Source organism: Cnephaeus nilssonii (genome assembly GCF_951640355.1).
Source record: "Cnephaeus nilssonii genome assembly, chromosome: 12".
Taxonomy (NCBI): Eukaryota; Metazoa; Chordata; class Mammalia; order Chiroptera; family Vespertilionidae; genus Cnephaeus; species Cnephaeus nilssonii.
The window spans coordinates 76844776-76865871 of NC_137083.1; the positions used below are offsets into that span (position 1 = coordinate 76844776).

General features: G+C 43.8%; 1 protein-coding gene across 2 annotated transcripts; it reads right to left on the reverse strand.

Annotated features, from left to right (window-relative positions):
- Positions 1 to 706: 706 nt before the first annotated feature.
- Positions 707 to 20882, reverse strand: TMEM176B (transmembrane protein 176B). Of its 2 annotated transcripts, none has more exons than XM_079785463.1 (7): positions 20038 to 20232; positions 5416 to 5624; positions 3634 to 3744; positions 3214 to 3270; positions 2773 to 2997; positions 1735 to 1854; positions 707 to 1375 (listed from the first exon to the last, which is right to left on the reverse strand). In XM_079785463.1, exons 2-7 carry the CDS (start codon positions 5617 to 5619, stop codon positions 1283 to 1285), a joined length of 810 nt encoding a protein of 269 aa, XP_079641589.1. In that variant the 5' UTR covers positions 5620 to 5624; positions 20038 to 20232; the 3' UTR covers positions 707 to 1282. The 2 variants fall into 2 exon arrangements, with proteins under 2 accessions (XP_079641589.1, XP_079641588.1); XM_079785462.1 differs by lacking the exon at positions 20038 to 20232 and adding an exon at positions 20756 to 20882 and having other exon boundaries at positions 709 to 1375.
- Positions 20883 to 21096: the final 214 nt, after the last annotated feature.

Genomic DNA, 21096 nt, shown 5'->3' on the forward strand with positions numbered 1-21096 from the left:
TATCATTTTACTTTTTATCCAGTCCCAGAGGTTACCCTGCTTTGCTTTCTCCCACCTCCCTAATCTATCACCAATGATTTCATGTAACCCACTTACGCCTCCTCTTTTGATTATAATGTATAAGGTGCAAAACTGCCATTCTCCAGATCATTATCTCAATCTGTTGAGATTCTGCTTCCCGGCAATTCTTGATGATTTGGCTCAAATAAACTCACAAAAATTCTTTACAGGTTTGAATGTTTCTTACATTAACAGCATCTATGTGTAAAGATAATGAAAAAGGTGAAAAACAAATTGATCATATCATTTACAATGAAAGTGAGGAATGATAATAGGCGCGCGCAGCGCGCGCACGCTCGCGCAGAGAAAGAACCAACACTAATACAGCTGCAAGGAAGGGAGGGAGGGAGGGAGAGAGAGAGGGAGAGAGGAAGGAAGGAAGGAAGGAAGGAAGGAAGGGAGGGAGGGAGGGAGGGAGGGAGGAAGGAAGGAAGGAAGGGAGGGAGGGAGGGAGGGAGGGAGGGAGGGAGGGAGAGAGGAAGGAAGGGAGGGAGGGAGGGAGGGAGGAAGGAAGGAAGGAAGGAAGGAAGGAAGGAAGGAAGGAAGGAAGGAAGGAAGGAAGGAAGGAAGGAAGGAAGGGAGGGAGGGAGGAAGGAAGAGAGGGAGGGAAGGAGGGAGGGAGGGAGGGAGGGAGGGAGGGAGGGAGGGAGGGAGGGAGGGAGAGGAAAGAAGCTAAATTAGGGGGAAATCTTGTTCCATGCTTCACAAAATTCTGTAAATCCCACAGGTCAAGGTTGCAGATGCCTAAAGACAATCTCAGTAGGCAAAAAAATTCTAAGTATATGAGATTAATTTTCACTTTACATTGAATGTCATAAAAAGCAGTTTTGCCACTTAGGATATAAAGCAGAATGTAATTCAATTTCATCTCATTGGGACCTCGTTTCCGTGTCACAGATTAGCTCTCATGTAATTCCACACGTATCAACACAGAGAAAGGCCTTTCATGGCACACCTTCCTTAAACAAAGAGAGACCACATTCTTGTTGTTTTAAAGTATTTGTTATTATTGTTTCTGTTTAATCAGCCTTCACTGAATTAAGGGCAGGATGAGGATGGGGTGAGGATGGTGAGGAAAGGAAGAGGGGCTAGACAGTGGTCAAAGGAGAGACAAGTATGAGGGACAGAGCAGTGAGGGGCCCTGGGAGAGTGCACTGTGGTCTCCACAGGCCCTGAGCTACTCTGGAGGGACAGCGGGGGTCCAGGCGGGGTCTCTGGTCACTCACTGGCCCATGGCAGGCGTGGTCTTCTCCTTGGAGGGGGAGGTCGGCACTGAATTCTCCCCCAGTAGCTTCTTCTCAGATTCTTTCTCACCCTAAAACAGACAGAGGGGAGTCAACTCTTGGGGAGGAAAGGATAGAGCAGAGGCAGCTTCACATAACTTGAAATCAGGAGAAGGAGAAGAAGGGAAAGGGAAGGGGTGCTGGACAAAGATCTAGGACACCAGGGAAGGGAAAGTGGGAGAATGAGAGTGAATGAGGGTATGGAGAGGTTAGGGCCCAGTGATGGGTCACATTCCCCAGATAGCCAAGGGCAAAGCCCAGCCCTGTGAAGAGGTTGAGGAAGGTGGAGCATGACCTCTGAGAAGCAGTGTTCCTGGCCCCATGTTCCTCTCTGTTTCCAGGGCCTCACCGATGGGGACCACTCTGCCCCAGTGCCTCCCTTACAGCTTACCATGGGCTGGGAGCTCTGGCCACACAAGCTTCGAAGGCCCAGGCCCAGGGAAGCCAAGGATACAATGACCTGTAGGGCACAGACAGCCAGGAGCAGAATACGAATTCCTAGGAACAAGTTCTGGAGATAAGGAAAGAAAAAAGATTAGAATCAAGAGTCCACTTCTCTGATTCTGCTCTGAGTACCACCTAGTTATCTCTTTCCCCCAAAGGAATCAGACTGCTCAACTAACTACTTCTTCCCACCAAAGCAGATTCCACCCCATTTGCTTGTCTGCCATGTGACCTTACCACCCACTATGAAGAGGTACAGTCTATTTCTCTATCCCCTACAATGTGGAAGGACCTGTGATTGCTCTGACCAATAAAATAAAATACCATGGAAATGACACTATGCCAATTATAGGACAACCCTTAACTGGCCTGGCAGCTTCCATTACTGCCTCTTGGAGTGCTCACTGTCAGATGCTCTGAGTTGGAACCTAGATACCATACTATGAGAAGCCCAAGCCACTGCAGGCTCTCTGCCTGACAGTCCCAGCTGAGCGCCCAGCTGAGAGCCATGGGAGTGAACCAACATGGATGTCCAGCCCCGTCCAGCCATCGGATGACTTCATCCCCCAACTGACACCTGACTGTGACTTCATGAGAAAACCCAAGTGAGGACTGCCCATCTGAGCCCACTCAACCCACAGACTGTGAGAAGTTGTAATAACCTGTAGATTTCAGCCACTGCATTTGAGAGAGGTGTGCTATGTAGCAGCAGATAACGGAAACACCCACCCACCAGAAAAGACAGAGGAGTAGCCCATGACACCCACTTCTAAAGGTCTCCACTTTGCCTCTCATCAGCTTTGATTCAGGAAATATTTATGCCAGGAGGGTCTGAGCAATGACTTCAGCTTAAGCTGAAACCTGAACCAAAGACCTAGGATGAGGTCCAAGCTCAAAGAGCCTACATCTCTGCCCTCCAGTGCCCAGTTCCTTAGGAACAAATGGCTATGATGGGTCCCTGAAAGATGGGACTCCCCGTTCTCACCTTCAGTAACTGCATAGAGGTCTTACACTGATCCTCCAGCCAATCTGAGTTTCGGTAGCTTATCCGCCTCCATTTGTAATCAGTGGTTGTGGTGGCAGGGGCTGGGCGATCACACAGGGAGCTGAAGAGGTCGTCACTTTCCCAAGTTATGCTCTTCACACAGAGGACAATGGCAGCCACGGCCGTGCCAGTGCCAGCCAGGGTGAGCAGGCCTGACACCCCGCCCTAGAAAAGAGAGGTTCAGGATGCAGACTTTCTCTGTTGATGGCAGAGCTGTGGGGTCCTGGCCTCAAACCTGTCTCTTCTTCCCCAGCTTTCTGGCCCAGGAAACCCTCCCCAGCCCTCCAGGAAAAATCTCAGGATAGTGGGACCCAAAGGGGAGAGGAGCAGAAAACCAGAAGGGGGCCGGGGATAAGGTGGGGCAATGGGAGCCCGACTCACTGAAAGTATGCTCCGCCACTTCTCATGGACAATGGTCCCAACTCCTGCTATAATAGCCTGAGAGAAGACACCAGAAAAGGCCTCTTAGTTACTCTCCTGAAACGATCTCTGACACCACCCTTCCCCCAACAGTCTCCACAACAGGCAGTTTGAAACATGATCCAAAGGACAGGCAAACACACCTAGCAGATGGACCGGACTCCATACAACTGTCCCACCCTTCCCAACATTGCCTTAACGAGAAAAATGGAGAGTGGGAGGGTTTTGTTCACCCCCTAAGAAGCTTCCTCTTGGCAAAGGGCATTTGGACTCAGGGTTGTTGGTCTCTTCCCCGAAATCTGACTCAGACCCAAAGGAATTTCTCTCCTGGCCCATAACCAGTTGCCCCCCCACTGAGCTCACAATCGCTTCCTTACTCACCACAGACCCTGTCCAGAAGGCGCAGCCTGAGCCACGCAGCTCAGTCCAGGGCCCAAAGTACAGAAACACTCCAAAGGCACAGCTCACAGCCCCCAGCAATATCTGGGTCACCTGCAAGACAGGGAAAAAGTCAGACGCCTTCCAATGAGCCCAAGTACCCAGGAGCAGCCACCCAGCTCCTACTAGGTGCCTTTCCTCTCCTTTTCCTCTGTCCTGACCTCTCTGTAGCTGTGATTCTGGAAGGTTCTGTTCCCTTAACATCCATGAGGCAGCATGTCCTGGTTCTCCCCAATCCTTCTGATATGCTAGGCTTTTGTCCTTCATTTCTTTTTCCTAAACACCACACTTTGTCATACCACCTGATGGTTTTCCCTTGGGAATTCCATAATCCTGTCTAGGGCTGTAAAGACCCCTGTAAGAAAGGAGTGTGGTTGACTCACAGATTACAGGGGTCAGCTCCTTCAGGTCCCCTCATCCTTTGCTGCCAAAGGCACAATCACAGACCATGGTTAAGCAAGGCGGTAGTGCAGAGCCATTTCCACCTAGCAGGGAACTAAGTAGTGGGCAGTCTGTGCTCCCCAGCTGCCCACTGGGCTGGCAGAGACCTGTCAGGCCTACACCATGGTCTGATGCCTCCCCCTGCCCAATCTGCTCCCTCTCTTTTTGTTTCATAGGTGGTTGGACCCCAATAAACCTATGCACACCTAACTCCGACTCATGTCTGCTTCCTGGAGAACCCAATTATCACAGCATCTTGTAAATCACCGCCTGCATGCCCTGCCAGCATCTCAGAATTGTCACATCTGAATCCCACACCCCACTCCACTCCCAATGCCTGCCTCTCCTGACTTCCAGGGCTCCAACCTCCTGGTCACCCACATTCCAAGTCTCAGCATGTTCTTAGACTCCTCCCCTCCCATGTAATCCAAGACTATTCACTCCCAAGTCGTGGAGATCCCATCCACAAAGGATTTGGACTCTGCTCTTTCCTCGTCATTGCTGCCATGACCACACAGATGCAGATCTTCCACACTTCTTGCCTGGACAGTTCCTGGCTGTGAGGCAGCCTAAAGCCCAGGTTCCTGCTCAGAATCCACCCACAGCCCTTCTGCTATTGAAGCTGATTCAGGATGGGCTCCTCACCTGTCACTCGGGCTCTCAGCCCTGTGGTCTACATTCTCAGTTGAACCATTCTCTTTACTCTGCCAGAACTTGCCCTGTGCACTCTGGCTTCTTTGCTCTGGCCATTCTCTTCACCTACAGTTCCTTTTCTACCTCTATCTGTCTAAACCCACTTCTTCTCCATGCAAGGTCTAAGTCAGGTGCCAACTCCTGCAGGACATCTCCCTGCCTCCCAAGGACATCACCTGATCTACCTTTAATTCTAGGCATTTCTGTAGTTGCCTGATCCTTTGGTGGGTGCTGAGCATTTTCAAGTTGTATAGCCCCAGGATTCTCTCCCAAAGTGCCTATCACGTGGCCTTCTCTGCAGGCCTCAGCCCATAGAGGTTCAATTAAAATGAACAACTTCAGGGATCTTCCCCCAGTCCCCACCCGGACCTCTGGCTTGGACTGCCCCGCTGCACCAAAGTAGAGTTCCTTCATTCCTTTCCATCTAAATCTCCATGGAGAAACTTCCAAACCTTCTTTACCCAAACAAGATGGGATACAAATAGTTAGTCCTCGTGGGAACTCGACCCATTTCCTTTTTTGCATCCTATTGAAGAAGGAGAATTACTGTCCTTGTCACCTGGCTTGCCTGCCTCTCCAGCCCACTCTTACCCCTCCTGCCAGTGGTCCATAGTTTATCCTGGGCGTGAGAGGGCCAGTGTCCCGAGGGCCAATGAAGAACTCCTTCAGGGAGCCCCCAGCTTTTAGCAGTTGTGTCAAAAATGATTCCTGGTGGATGTGGATGTTGATGTGGGTGGGCTGGGACAGCACAGAGGCCACGTCGACCCCATTCACAGTCACCATGCTTTGGGCCATCCTGCCTGTTGGGGAGAAGATGTACAGAAATGAGGTCTGGCAACTGGGTGAGATAACAAGGAATACACTGCATGAAGAAAAGTAGAGGAAACAGCCTCTTTATCAAGATCCCAAGGGCCTTCCCAGTGCCAGCATCAATGTCACAGTGACCTTGATCTGGGCTGCAAACGCAAATCGTCTCGGGAGCTCTGCACATATTTTCCTGGGCCTCTCCCCAGAATGGCCTAACACAGTTTGTCTGGGTCTTGGGTTGGACAAAGAAAGGAATCTGTATTATTTATTTCAGTGAGTTAGTATGTGCACCTGAGCTTTGACCAACCAGGGTTTGAACTGCATGGGTCCACCCATACTCAGAATGTATTTTTCAATTAACCCTGTAAATGTATTTTCTCTCCCTAATGATTCTCTTAATAGCATTTCCTTTTCTTTAGCTTATTTTATTGTAAAAATAGAGCATATACAATATATGTAGTGTACAAAATATGTGTTCATTGACTGCTTCTGTTATTGGTAAGGTTTCTAGTCAATAGTATGCTCTTAGTTAAGTTTTGTGGAGTCAAAAATTATATGTGGATTTTCAATTGCACCAGAGATCAGCGCTCCTACCCCCACCCCACATTGTTTGAGAGTCAACTGTGTGTTTAAACATAATAGTTTCATGTGGTTAAAAATTTCAAAAGACATGAAAGGGTATACCTTTAAGACCCTCTCTCCCTTCTTTCTCTCACAGCCACCTAGTTGCCTTTCAGATGGCATTTTCTACAGTGACATTTTTTGCATATAAAAGCATGTAAAAATGTTCTTTCCCCACAAAGGGCAGGATACTACACACACTATATTGCACAATGATTTGTTCCCCGAACCAATTCAAAATAATCCTGCATCAGTCTACATGCTTCTTCACTCATTTGTATAGCTGCATAGCATCCCATTGTCTGAATGCATCATAATTTTTTAAGCACTCCCCTATAGATAGTCATTTATTTTTTCTCACAAACATCATGGAATTGGCAAGTCAATGGGAATGTGCATGCAATCCCCATGCAGAAGCAAAGTCAACAGTGCTCACTGCCCCTGCCCATGGCCAGCACAAGGTGTCAGCAAACTGTTGAATCTTTTTCCACTATATATCAGGAAAATTACATTGCATTATAGATTTTAATCAGTTTTATCCAATAAAACGCTCCTTTCTAAATGTATATATCAACTACTTTTGACAAATTTGTACATTTGTGAAACCACAACAACAATAAAGATATAGAGCATTTCTATGTTGCAAAAGTTCCCTAATGGTCCCCTCTCCAATCAACCCCCAACCCTGGCCCTAGGCAACCTCTGAGCTGCTTTCTGTGACTAATCTGTGGTTATCTTGTGATGAGTGAGGTTGGTCATCTCTTCATATGTTTAAGAGCCATTTTCATTTTCATTCTTCTGTTGTGAGTGCTCCATTCATACCCTGTTTCCTCCTCAGTTTACTTTTTGTTTTGGTCTGTATAGGAGTTTTATTGTGTGTTCAAAAAAATTACCATCTGTGACATGAGTTACAAATATTTCTTTACAATCTGTGATTCATTTTTTGACCTCGCTTATATTTTCATGCAATCAAAGTTTTCCATCTTTTTTTTTGGGGGGGGGGGGGTGTTGCATCATACTTAAAAAGAATGTCCCGTTTCAAGATGATAAAGGAATTCGTTTGTGTGTGTTTTCTAAGTGGTTTTAGGCTTTCAGTGATGTTGATCCATCAGAACTATTTCTTGTCAGTTGGAAGATATGAGTTGGGTTTCTTTTTTTCAGATGGTTAACATCTGACGGGTATGTTCTGTCTGTGGAATATATCATCTTTCTTCCATCGATTTAAATGCTCCCCTGAGAGCTCACTTTCGGTTTCCACCAGATGCTGCACTTCCCTGTTTTGCAAGCTGTTCTTCAAAATAAAGTTTCTCCTTTCACCACACCCCTGGTTGAGGACACCCATTTGCACTGGATTTGTTGCCAGTCCTTTTGTTGACAAAGTGATGGGCACCCTGTTGCCTCTAACCTGCTGTTGTAATGAACATCTTTGTGCCTGTCCCTGTGTGAACCTGGACTCAAGTTTCTCTGAAATGGGTTAGTGAATCATATTCATTTCCATTTTCTCTATGTCCAGTCTAGATCAATTGCCCACCAATTCATGTAGCTTCTCATTAGCATCAAGAAATCCTTTCTGCTATTTGGGAGACTTCTGTTCAAGACAGTGGCATATGTAAAGGCTGCACCCGCCTCCTCCCACGTCCACACCAAAGTTACAACTAAACTACAGAACAACCATCATTCAGAACCACCTGAAGTCTAGCTGAATGGAAGTCCTATATAAGGATGTACAGAAGAAGCCACATCGAGACTAGTAGGAGGGGCAAAGACACAGATGGGCTGGTCCCACACCCACATGTGGCAGTTTAAAATCCAGAGGGTGCCAGAAGCTAATTCCAGCATGTCATAAATGCAAGAAGTTTCATCAAAAGGTTGATGGATCTTGGGTATTCAGCAGAGCTGAATCTACATGTTATTGCCTGTTGGAAATGGCTAAGGGCATTTCCTCACACCTAAAGATTTGCATAGATGATTGCTTGCTGCCAGACAGCTGAGGGCATTTCAATCTACATGTTATTGCCTCCTGCTGGCCAAACACCTGAATAGCCAAAGGCAGTTCCCCCAATCTAACAATGCCTACTGTATACCAAACTTACCTTTGATATGTATATCTACCTTGCTTTAGGATAATTTGTGTTAATAAAAAGCAAGGGGTCCAGAGAGACAGGAGGACTTGGTTTCTTTAGCTAAGTCTTCTCTGGCTCCCCAAAATGCCTTCCAAGTTGATGTTTCATCTCTGGACTCTTGATTAATTTACCTCAGCACCTTCTCCAGATTCCTGAATGCTTCTAGATTCTGGATAAGACCTCCGGCAAGAGGGATATCTTAGCCGTGGATGTTCCCCTTGAGGAGTGAGGAGTCCCAGCCCCACATCAGGACCCAAATCCCAGGGTTCCAGTGCTGAGAAGAGAAGTCCCCATAACTTCTGGCTGTTAAAACCAGCGGGGATTGAGACTAAGGGAGATGGAGGCTGCTGAAGCCCCATGCAGTTCTTCTTAAAGGGCCTGTGCATAGACTTACTCTGACTCACTCTGAGCTCCAGTGCTGGGGCACCAGCTCAAAAAGTGAGGGATAGAATAAATGTAACCAGAGAGGATTCCAAGATGGCAGCGGATTAAGTGGAAGCTACACTGACACTCTCACAGGACCAAACTGGAATTACAACTAAAATACAGAAAAACTTCCTGAAAAATCAATTGAAGACTAGTTGGAGAGAACTCTGATAACCAAGGACATAAGTGGAGACCACATAGAGACAGCATTGACAGGGGCTGGGTTCCCTCCCGGAGCTGCGGGCTCACCGGGCGCCTCGCCATCTTGCAAGGAAAGGAGGATTTTATTGGAAACCTGACTTTCCGCGACAACTGCAAACACTGAACAGCTGCGAGCACCAGAACACCGGTCCCCTATCGGCGCAAACATTCGGTTTCAAAGGAACCCTTCACTGAACCACGGAAAGGTCAGATTTCGCCTGAAATAAGGTGTGGTTTCTAATCCCCGCGGTGGGAGGGAAGCGCGCGAGCCGCGGGACCGGCGGGAACCAGGAGGTCTGTGCCTAGAAAAACCAGCGGCAGTTGGAGCTGCCGCGATCCGTGAATGTGGAAGGGGGTACTCTGAGTTGCTAACTGAAGTGTCCTCTTAAAATCAACTCATTTTAATCTGACGAGGAGGATCAGACTAAGAATTTTCAAAGGAGTGCGGGCTCCTTAGTCTGGCGCACAGACCCACTGTCCGCACACTTGGGCTCTTTCCGACTCTGCTTACTAAGCCCAACGCATAGGAAAGCCCAGGTGGAAAAACCCTGGAAGACTGCAGGGGAGGTTGTTTTTTTTCGGAACCTGGGAACAGAGCTGGGTGTGACCATCGGAGAGGCAGCTGTGAGGCACACACCTCCACAAACCAGTAGTGAGTGCCATAGAGGGGGGAGAAAAAAAAAAAAGCTAGAGAGGCCCAGAAGTCAATTCAGAAACACTGCCACCCAGGGGCTGAAACGCTAATTGTCTCTGGTGTAATCAAAAATAAATACGAGAAATTAAGACACGTCCGGCTTAAAAAGCAGGATTGGCTTACAACACGGAGGAGCAGAGGAACGAAGCTGAACTGAAATACCGCCCAGACTGGGAAACAGGCATACCAAACAGAATAAAAGAGGAAGTGAATGACAGCCGCTACTGCACATTTTAGTCTTCCTATTTTTTAATTTTTAATTCTTTTTTCAATTTTTTTTTCAATTTTTTTATTCTAATTTTTTTATTTTCATTTTTTGCATCTTTACTTAAGAAAAAAAATTTTTTTTCCTTTTTCCTCGATTTTCACCTTTTTAATTATTACATTTTTATTTTCAATCAGCATTATTATTGCTATTATTTTACTTTTTTTTTTTAAATGTCATTAGATTTTCTCTTTCTTTTATTTTGGGATTAGTGTCCTACATTCTATTTGCATCTTTCCCTTACCCTATCTCAACGCTAACATTTTGCCATCACTCTCCTCCTAACCTTTCCCCTTAAAAAATTATTTTTCTCTCTGGCCTTTTGTTGTTGTTTGCTTGAATGTTGATTAGATTGAATTTTTATGCTTTTTTTATGAGATTGTTTTGATTATACTTTTTGTTTGTTTGGTTGGTTCTATTGTTTGCTTTTTTTTATTATTTATTACTTTTGTTTTCTCTTGCCTCACTTGATAAGAGTTACTGTTGCAGTTGGTATTAATCTCCAGGCTCGTGTTGCTGGAATTTGCTGGGTTTAGTGATTGTTCTAGTGGAGTCTACTCCCCATATATATAGTTTGTTCCCCTTTTCTCTCTTAGTATTGTTCTTGCCTCTCTTACTCATTTTTCTTTTCTTTTTTCTTACTGCACTTCTCCCAAGTTCAGATTCACACTCTTTTTTTTTTTTTTGTTCTTTCTTTTTACTTCCACTCCTATTCCCTAATTTGGCTTTCTCTGGTGGTTACCTTTATTGGAGGTTATTAATATCGTGAATACAATTCTGTTTAGTGCCTTGTGTGTTGTGCCTGGTTGTGTTGTATTTTGTACCTTTAAATCAACGCCGGAGAGAGAGAACTATATAACCAGACATCCGGAGAAGAGAGACCAGGGGGAAACAAAGAATTAGCCCCCCCAGGAAAGAGAAGCAGGCATCACCAGAAAAGGAAGTAAACGAACTAGAGGCAAACAACCTATCGGAGAAAGAATTCAGAGAAATGGTCATAAGGTGGCTGAAAAGGATGGAAGACAAATTCGACAATATGAGTAAGAACCAAGAGGAAATGAAGAAGAACCAAGAAGAAATGAAAAATGACATTGCTGCTGAAAAGAACTCAATAGAAAGCATCAAGAGTAGACTAGAAGAAGCAGAGGACCGCATAAGTGAGCTAGAAGACAAGATGGAAAAAAATACCCAATTACAACAGCTTCTAGAAACAAAAATTAGAAAGCATGAGGAGAGCCTAAGGGAACTTCGGGATAACACAAAACAAAACAACATAAGGATAATAGGGGTACCAGAAGGAAAGGAAACGGAGCAAGGAATAGAAAACCTGTTAGAAGAAATAATAACAGAAAACTCCCTTGATATAGGGAAGAAAAAACTCACACAAATCCAAGAAGCTCACAGAGTTCCAAGCAAAATGAACCCCAAAAGACCGACGCCAAGGCACATTATAATTAAGTTGGCAAACACCAACGACAAAGTAAGAATCTTAAAAGCGGCCAGAGAGAGACAGACAGTTACATACAAAGGAACCCCCATCAGACTAGCAACTGATTTCTCAACAGAAACTCATCAAGCCAGAAGGGAATGGAATGAAATATACAAAGTCATGCAAAGGAAGGGTCTCAATCCAAGAATACTGTACCCAGCAAGGCTATCAATCAAAATTGAAGGTGAAATCAGGAGCTTCACAGACAAAAAAGGGCTAAGGGAGTTTATCACCACCAAACCAGCAATGAAAGAAATGCTAAAGGATCTGCTGAAAAAAAAAAAAAAAAGAAAGAAAGAAATAGGAAGCAAAGAAGGAACACAGGGGTATAGAATAAAAATGGTGACAAATAAGTGCCTATCAATAATAACTTTAAATGTAAATGGATTGAATGCCCCAATCAAAAGACACAGGGTAACAGATTGGATAAGAAAACAAAACCCATATATCTGCTGTCTACAGGAAACCCACCTCAAAAAAAAGGACGCATACAGACTGAGAGTAAAGGGTTGGAAAAAGGTTTTCCAGGCAAATGGAAATGAAAAAAAAAAGCTGGGGTAGCAATACTTATATCTGACAAATTAGATCTCAAAGTGAAGGACATAACAATAGATAATGAAGGCCACTTCATAATACTAAAAGGAGAAATCCAACAAGAAGAAATAACTCTGGTAAACATATATGCACCCAACACAGGAGCACCAAGATACATTAAAAAACTCCTGGAAGATATCAAAGGAGAGATTGACAGCAATACAATTATAGTAGGAGACTTCAATACCCCACTATCACCATTGGACAAATCCTCTAAACAAAAAATCAGCAAAGAAACATCAATCCTAAATGACTCACTAGACCAGATGGAATTAATCGACATCTTCAGAACATTTCATCCCAAAGCCACAGAATATACATTCTTCTCAAGTGCACATGGGACATTTTCAAAGATAGACCATATGTTAGGACATAGGCAAAGTCTCTCCAAATTCAAGAAGATAGAAATCATATCAAGCTTCTTCTCAGATCACAGTGGCATAAAACTGGAAATCAACTACAATAAAAACAACCCAAAGAAATCAAACACATGGAGACTAAACAGCATGCTATTAAACCATGACTGGGTTACCAAAGACATCAAGGAAGAAATAAAAAACATCATGGCAACAAATGACAATGAAAACACAACAATCCAAAATCTATGGGAAACAGCGAAAGCAGTCCTGAGAGGGAAGTTCATAGCTCTACAAGCCTACTGCAAAAAAACAAGAAACAATGGTAATAAATTACCTAACCAAACAACTCAAAGAGTTAGAGAGAGAGCAACAAGAAAAGCCCAGTGTAAGCAGAAGGAAAGAAATAATAAAGATCAGAGCGGAGATAAACGACATAGAGACAAAAGAAACAATACAAAAGATCAACAAAACCAAGAGCTGGTTCTTTGAAAAGATAAACAAGATTGATGGACCTCTAGCCAGGCTCGCCAAGAAGCAAAGAGAGAGGACCCAAATAAACAAAATCAGAAATGAAAGAGGTGAAATAACAACAGACCCTGACGAAATACAAAGGATTGTTACAAAATACTACGAACAACTCTATTCCAACAAACTGGACAACCTGGAGGAAATGGACATATTCCTAGACAAATACAACCTTCCAAAACTCAATCAGGAAGAATCTAAACAGCTCAATAGCCCAATAACTATGGACGAAATTGAAGCAGTCATCAAAAAGCTTCCGGCAAACAAAAGCCCGGGGCCAGACGGCTTCACAGGAGAGTTTTACCAAACTTTCAAGGAAGAACTAAAACCTATCCTCCTCAGACTATTCCAAAAAATTCAAGAGGAAGGAACACTTCCAGGCTCCTTCTATGAAGCTAGCATCACCCTAATACCAAAACCAGATAAAGACAACACAATGAAAGAGAATTACAGACCAATATCCCTCATGAACATAGATGCCAAAATCCTCAACAAAATCCTAGCAAATCGGCTCCAGCAATACATCAGAAAGATTATACATCATGACCAAGTAGGATTTATCCCAGGAATGCAAGGATGGTACAATATCCGCAAATCAATAAATGTGATACATCACATAAACAAATTGAGAGATAAAAACCACATAGTCATATCAATAGATGCAGAAAAAGCATTTGACAAAATCCAACACCCTTTCTTGATAAAAACTCTCAACAAGGTGGGAATAGAAGGATCATACCTCAACATAATAAAAGCTATATATGATAAACCCACAGCAAACATCATACTCAATGGGCAAAAACTAAAACCATTTCCCCTAAGAACAGGAACAAGACAGGGATGCCCACTCTCACCACTCCTGTTTGACATAGTACTGGAAGTATTAGCTACCGCAATTAGGCAAGAAGAAGAAATAAGAGGCATCCAAATTGGAAAAGAAGAAGTGAAGCTGTCCTTATTTGCAGATGACATGATATTGTACGTAAAAAACCCAAAAGATTCCATCAAAAAACTAATAGACTTAATAAATGAATTCGGCAATGTAGCGGGATACAAAATTAACGCCAAGAAATCTATTGCATTTCTATACACCAATAGTGAACTTAAAGAAAAAGAGACTAAAAAAGAAATCCCATTTACCATCGCACCAAAAAAATTAAGATACCTAGGAATAAACTTAACTAAGGAGGTAAAAGACCTATACGCGGAAAACTACAGGACACTGAAAAAAGAGATAGAGGAAGACGTAAACAGATGGAAGAACATACCATGTTCATGGATTGGTAGAATCAACATCATTAAAATGTCCATACTACCCAAAGCAATCTACAGATTCAATGCACTCCCCATCAAAATACCAACAGCATATTTCACAGACCTAGAAAGAACTCTCCAAAAATTCATCTGGAATAAAAAAAGACCCCGAATAGCCGCAGCAATCCTTAGATAGAAGAATAAAGTAGGAGGGATCTCAATACCAGATTTCAAGCTGTATTACAAAGCCACTGTTCTCAAAACTGCCTGGTACTGGCACAAGAACAGACATATAGATCAATGGAACAGAATAGAGAATCCAGATATCGACCCAAACCACTACGCTCAATTAATATTTGACAAAGGAGGCATGAACATACAATGGAATCAAGACAGTCTCTTCAATAAATGGAGTTGGGAAAATTGGACACACACATGCAAAAAAATGAAACTAGATCACCAACTTACACCATACACAAAAATAAACTCAAAATGGATACAGGACTTAAACATAAGACGGGAAACCATAAAAATACTAGAGGAATCCACAGGCAACAAAATCTCAGACATATGCCAAAAGAACTTTTTCACTGACACTGCCCCTAGGGCAATGGAAGCTAAAGAGAAAATTAACAAATGGGACTACATCAAAATAAAAAGCTTTTTTACAGCAAAAGAAACCATCAACAAAACAACAAGAAAGCCCACTGCATGGGAGAACATATTTGCAAATGCTAGCACTGATAAAGGTTTAATCTCCAACATCTACAGGCAGCTTATGCAACTTAATAAAAGGAAGATAAATGATCCAATAAAAAAATGGGCAACGGACCTAAACAGAATATTTTCAAAAGAAGACAGAAGGAAGGCCAAGAGACACATGAAAACATGCTCAAAGTCACTTATTATCCGAGAGATGCAAATCAAAACAACAATGAGGTACCATCTCACACCTGTCAGAATGGCTATCATCAACAAATCAACAAACGACAAGTGTTGGCGAGGATGCGGAGAAAAAGGAACCCTCGTGCACTGCTGGTGGGAATGCAGACTGGTGCAGCCACTGTGGAGAACAGTATGGAGTTTCCTCAAAAAACTGAAAATGGAACTCCCATTTGACCCAGTAATCCCACTCCTGGGAATATATCCAAAGAAACTAGAAACACAAATCAGAAAAGATATATGCACCCCCATGTTCATAGCAGCACAATTTACAATAGCTATGATTTGGAAACAGCCTAGGTGCCCGTCAGCAGATGACTGGATCAGAAAACTGTGGTACATCTACACAATGGAATACTATGCTGCCATAAAAAAGAAGGAATTCTCATCATTTGCAGCAACCTGGATGGAATTGGAGAATATTATACTAAGTGAAATAAGCCAGTCAGTGAAAGAAAAATACCACATGATCTCACTCATTTATGGATAATAAAGAACATTATAAACTGATGAACAAAAAGATAGTTACAGAGACATTAAAGCAACAAATAGACTTTCAAATTACAGGGGGAAAGTTAGGGAGAGGGGGTAGATAAGATATCAAATGAAGGACTTGTATGCATGCATATAAGCATAAACAATGGACGCAAAACTCTGGGGGGTGAGGGCATGTGTGGGTGTGGGGTGGGGGGGGTAAAGGTAAGATATGTACACATATAATACCTCAATAAAAAAAAGTGAGGGATATACAGGGATGAAGTGAATTATCTAGCTTCAGGGCAAGGGCTAAAGGGGCAGCTTTCTCCCATACAGAACTGCTGGCAGAGGCCATTGTTCCTTTACTGAGACCCCCACCCACAGAGCCAGCAAGTGGGTACCATATCTGAGTCTCCATCAACCTGGTTCATGCTATTCGCCACATCTTGGTGATTCCCTGAGACCCCCACCCAACTTGAATGACCAAGCATGCCCTGTATCTCTTACTAAGCAAACCCAAGCTTGGCACTAGTGGCAGCCAGTCTTGGTTCATAGCTTAGCCCTCCCAGGCACCTCCAATCTCAGCAAAAGCAGCAACTACCTGTAGGTCACTTTGTAGCTCATAACAGGTGGCCCTGGGTAGGGCACAGGCAGCCACTGACCTTGCCTGAACCAGAGCCCCTCCCAAGAGGCCCCAGAACCAACAAGCCTGGTGGCCAGCTCAGACCACACTAGAGCACCACACAACAACCTCCACAAATGACACACCAAGAGGGAGGACTTTGCAGGCACCAGAGCTTCACTAAAGTAAATCCTGCTCCATGATATCAGCCTCTGCACAACAGCAACTCAGCTATAGTCACAGCCAGTCCTCACAGTCAATCAGTGTGAGGGTCAATCCCTCCCATTGACATGCCAACAGCAATAAAGGCTCAACTACAATAGGAGGGCACACCCAGCCCACACAATGTAATACTCCTGGAGCACCTGGATCAAGCGACCAGGTAGATTGCCCTACTAGGCCCCACTGGACACCTATTTCATAAGGCCATTCTACCAACACTGGGAGACATAGCAGCTCTACCTAATACATAGAAACAAACACAAGGAGGCAGTCAAGATGAGGACATAAAGAAACATGTTCCAAATGAAAGAACAGGACAAAACTTCAGAAAAATAACTAAACAAAATGGAGACAAGCAAGTTAGCAGATACAGAGTTCAAAACACTGTTTACAATGATATTCAATGAACTTAGTGAGAACTTTAACAAAGGGTTACAAAACATTAAAAAAGAGATAGAAAACATAAAAAAGAATCAGTAAGAAATGAAAGATACAATAATTGTAATGAAGAATATGTTACAGGGAATCAACAGTATATAAGATGAAGCAGAGGATCAAATCAGTGATTTGGAAGACAAGGTATCAGGAAACACCCAATCAGAACAGCAAAAAGAAAAAAAGAATTTTTTAAAATGAGGATAGTTTAAGGCAGTGGTCAGCAAACTGTGGCTCGCGAACCACATGCAACTCTTTGGCCCCTTGAGTGTGGCTCTTCCACAAAATACCACAACCTGGGTGAGTCTATTTTGAAGAAGTGGCATTAGAAGAAGTTTAAGTTTAAAAAATTTGGCTCTCAAAAGAAATTTCAATCATTGTACTGTTGATATTTGGCTCTGTTGACTAATGAGTTTGCCGACCACTGGTTTAAGGGACCTGTGAACAGCATCAAGTATAATAACATTCATATCATAGGGAAACAAGAGAGCAAGGGATTGAGAACATATTTGAAGAAATAATGACAAAAAATCTTCCCTAACTTAGCCCTAGCTGGTTTGGCTCAGTGGATAGAGTGTTGGCCTGTGGACTGGAGGGTCCTGGGTTCAATTCTGTCGGGGCACATGCCTGGGTTGCAGGCTTGATCCCCAAAGGGGAGCATGCAGGAGGCAGCCAATCGATGATTCTCTTTCATCATTGATATTTCCATCTCTCTCTACCTCTCCCTTCCTTTCTGAAATCAATAAAAATATTTAAAAAATAAAACTTCCCTAACTTGGTGAAGGAAATAGACATACAAGTCCAGGAAGCAGAGAGTCCCAAATGAGAGAAACCCAAAGAGGCCCACACCAAGACACATCATTAAAATGCCAAAGGTTGAAGACAAAGAGAGAATCTTAAAAGCAGCAAGAGAAAAACAGTGAATTACATTAAAGGGAGCTCCCATAAGACTGTCGACTTCTCAACAGAAACTTTGCAGGCCAGAAGGGATTGGCACAAAATATTCAGTGATGAAAAGAAAGGAATTGCAACCAAGATTACTCTTCCAGTAAAGCTATCATTTAGAATTAAGGAGAGATAAAGGGCTTCCCAGGCAAGAAAAAGCTTCAGGAGTTTATCACCACCAAACCAGTATTACAAGAAATCTTAAAGGAACTTCTTCAAGGAGAAGAAGCAAAAAGATTAAAAAATATGAATAATAAAATGGCAATAACTACATACCTATAAGTAATTACTTTAAATATAAATAGATTAAATGTTCTAATCAAAAGACATAGGGTGGTTGAATGGATAATAAAACAAGACCCATACATATGCTGCCTACAAGATACTCACTTCAGATTGAAAGACACACACAAACTAAAAGTAAACGAATGAAAAAAGATATTTCATGCAAATGGCAATTTTAAAAAGCTGGAGTAGTAATACCTACAAAGTCTTATAACAAAGGCTATCACAAGAGACAAAGAAAAATCTAACAATTCCACTTCTAGATATTTACCCAAAGAAACCCAAAACACTAATTTGAAAAGACATATGCATTCCTATGTTCATTGTGGCATTGTTTACAATAGCCAAGATATGAAAGCAATCTAAGTGTCCATGGATAGACAAATGGATAAAGAAGAGATGGTACATATACACAATGGAATATTACTCAGAAATCCTATATAATAAAAGGGTAATATGCTAATTAGATAGGCCAGATATCGTTCCAGACCTCCTTCCATCCTTCTGGACCAAGCCGGGGCTGCAGACACCCACTCGCCCACCCAAGGCTGCGAGGGAGGGAGGGAGGGACAGACCCTAGCCCAGGCAGCTGCCTGCCCAAGGCTGCGAAGGAGTGAGGGAGAGACAGACCCCAGTCTAGGCAGCCACCTGCCCATCCAAGGCTGCTAGGGAGGGAGGGATGGCCCCAGGCCCAGGCAGCCACCCACGGTTAGGGGCGATCAGGAAGTCAGGCAGAGTGGTTAGGGGCAATCAGGCAGGCAGGCAGGTGAGCTATTAGAGGGCGCAGGCCAGGCAGAGGGGACCAATGCCCCCTCCCCCCCGCCCCGTGTATGAATTTCATGCACCTGGCCTCTAGTAAAAAAATAATGAAATTTTGCCATCTACAACAACATGGATCAACCTAGAGGGTACTGTGCTAAGTAAAATAAGTCAGACAGAGAAAAACAAATGCTATATTATATCATGTATATATAGAATCTAAAAAAACAAAATCAATAAACAAAACAGAAACAAACTCATAGATTCAGAGAAAATTTTGATGGTTGCCAGATGGAAAAGGGGCAGGGGAAATGAGTGAAAAACTGGAAGGGATTAAGATATGCAAATTGCCAGCTATAAAAACAGTCACAGGGATGTAAAGTATATCATAGTGAATAGAGTCAATAATATTGTAATAGCCCAGTAGGCGTGGCTCAGTGGTTAAGGGTCTACCCATGAACCAGGAGGTCACAGTTTGATTCCCGGTTAGGGCACATGTCCAGGTTGCAGGCTCGATCCCTGGGGGCATGCAGGAGGCAGACAATTGATGTTTCTTTCTCATTGGTGTTTCTATAATCAATTAAAAATGTTTAAGGTGAAATTTTAAAATAATAATTCTATTATAATAACTACATATGGTGTCAGATGGATACTAGACCTATTGGAATGATCATTTCATAAATTATATAAATGTCTAATCACTATGTTATAAACCTAATATAATATTATATGTCAACTATAGTTGAAAAATAAAAATTATTTTAAAAAATAAAATAAAATGCTCCCTGAACAAAAATGAAATTGTCATAGGAATTCAGGTTTATTCTAATCTTGATATTCTACCCATTGATGTGTCTGATGAGTCATGCACCATGACCAAAATTTTAATTATGACTATTGAGTTTAATATTTAGTTGAGCTATTTCACAACAACCCCCCCAATATTATTTTTTTCCACAACCATTTTTGCTAGATTACTTCTCCATATGCACATTAGGATCAACTTGCCTAGTTACAAAAGAAATCCTCTGTGGGTGATTCTAGCAGACATCCTACTTAAGGATCACTGTTTCTATCGTAATATTATTCAACAGCAGCAACCACAGGATTCCTAAAGTCTTCCCATTTGTATCTATGTGCTTTTGAGAGCTGGTCCACTCTTGCCTACCTGGCCTCCTTTAAAGTATAAAGTACAGGTGGTTGACAATTCTGCAGACACACAAGGAGCTTCCAACTTTTTCACTGATGCACGCAAGGGAGTCCAGCCCGGATTCCAACAACTTCCCTGCAGGCCCGGGTGCCAGCATCCTGTCGCAGCCTTGAATATGCCTCAGCTCCAGCTCCCTCTGAGCCCCCTGGGTATCCCATTCCACAACAACTCCTAGATCAGCCTAGCCCCCTGCTCTTCCTCCAAACCAGACCAGCCCCATGAAGATTCCCCACCCACACCACCTTGTCTCCAGGCTATGGGCTCTTCCCTGCTGCCAGCTCCCCCTGGAGCTGGGGAAAGGGGACCAGGATCCCCTGGAGCTGGGGAGAGAGGACCAGGATCCCCTGGAGCTGGGGAGAGGGGACCAGGATCCCCTGGAGCGGGGAAGGGAGGACCAGGCCACATCCTGAGCCCTCCACTTTGGCCTCCACTCTGGAGGAATCTTTTACCACCCAACCGCCTGAGCCTCAGCCACCCCACCCAGAATAAAGGCTTGAGGCACTGGCACATGCCAGGCATAGCCCCCCTCCCTCCCAGCCAATTCTATGGGAACCAGGAATGGGGAGAGAATGGCATCCTGTGAAACAGAATGGGGCTTTAGAGATTGGTCTGGGGGACTCAGAGAGACAGAGATCCTGCAGTTAGGGGCCACCTGGGCTGTAAGGGCCCTGCTCACCTTCTGTCCCCTGGGGGCCGGCACCCCACAGAGCAGGGCTGGGAGAGGCTGGCCTGGACTTGAGGTCCTGCTTTCGAGTGGGAGGGAGAAGAGCTGACAGAAAGGGGAGAGAAGATAGGATCTGACCTTCAGCATCACAACTTCCCAGAAAACAGCTGGGGCCCTTCTTGGGGGGTTCTGTCTTGAGCAGATGGCTAGAGACAGCAGAGCACACACAGACACACACACATACAAACACACTCGCACACTCGTACCTACTCAGACTGCACACACACTGGGGCGAACACATCCACAGCACAGGCAAAGCCATCTGGCTCCTGATGATCCACTCAACCCTGGAA

Excerpts from the sequence above, each read along its gene's own strand:
- TMEM176B (XM_079785463.1), bottom strand. The coding sequence starts at position 5,619 with ATGGCCCAAAGCATGGTGACTGTGAATGGGGTCGACGTGGCCTCTGTG. Across the intron at positions 1,855-2,772 it reads CCTCTATGCAGTTACTGAAG|AACTTGTTCCTAGGAATTCG; the intron begins GTGAGAACGGGG and ends CCTTATCTCCAG. Across the intron at positions 1,376-1,734 it reads GCCAGAGCTCCCAGCCCATG|GGTGAGAAAGAATCTGAGAA; the intron begins GTAAGCTGTAAG and ends TGTCTGTTTTAG.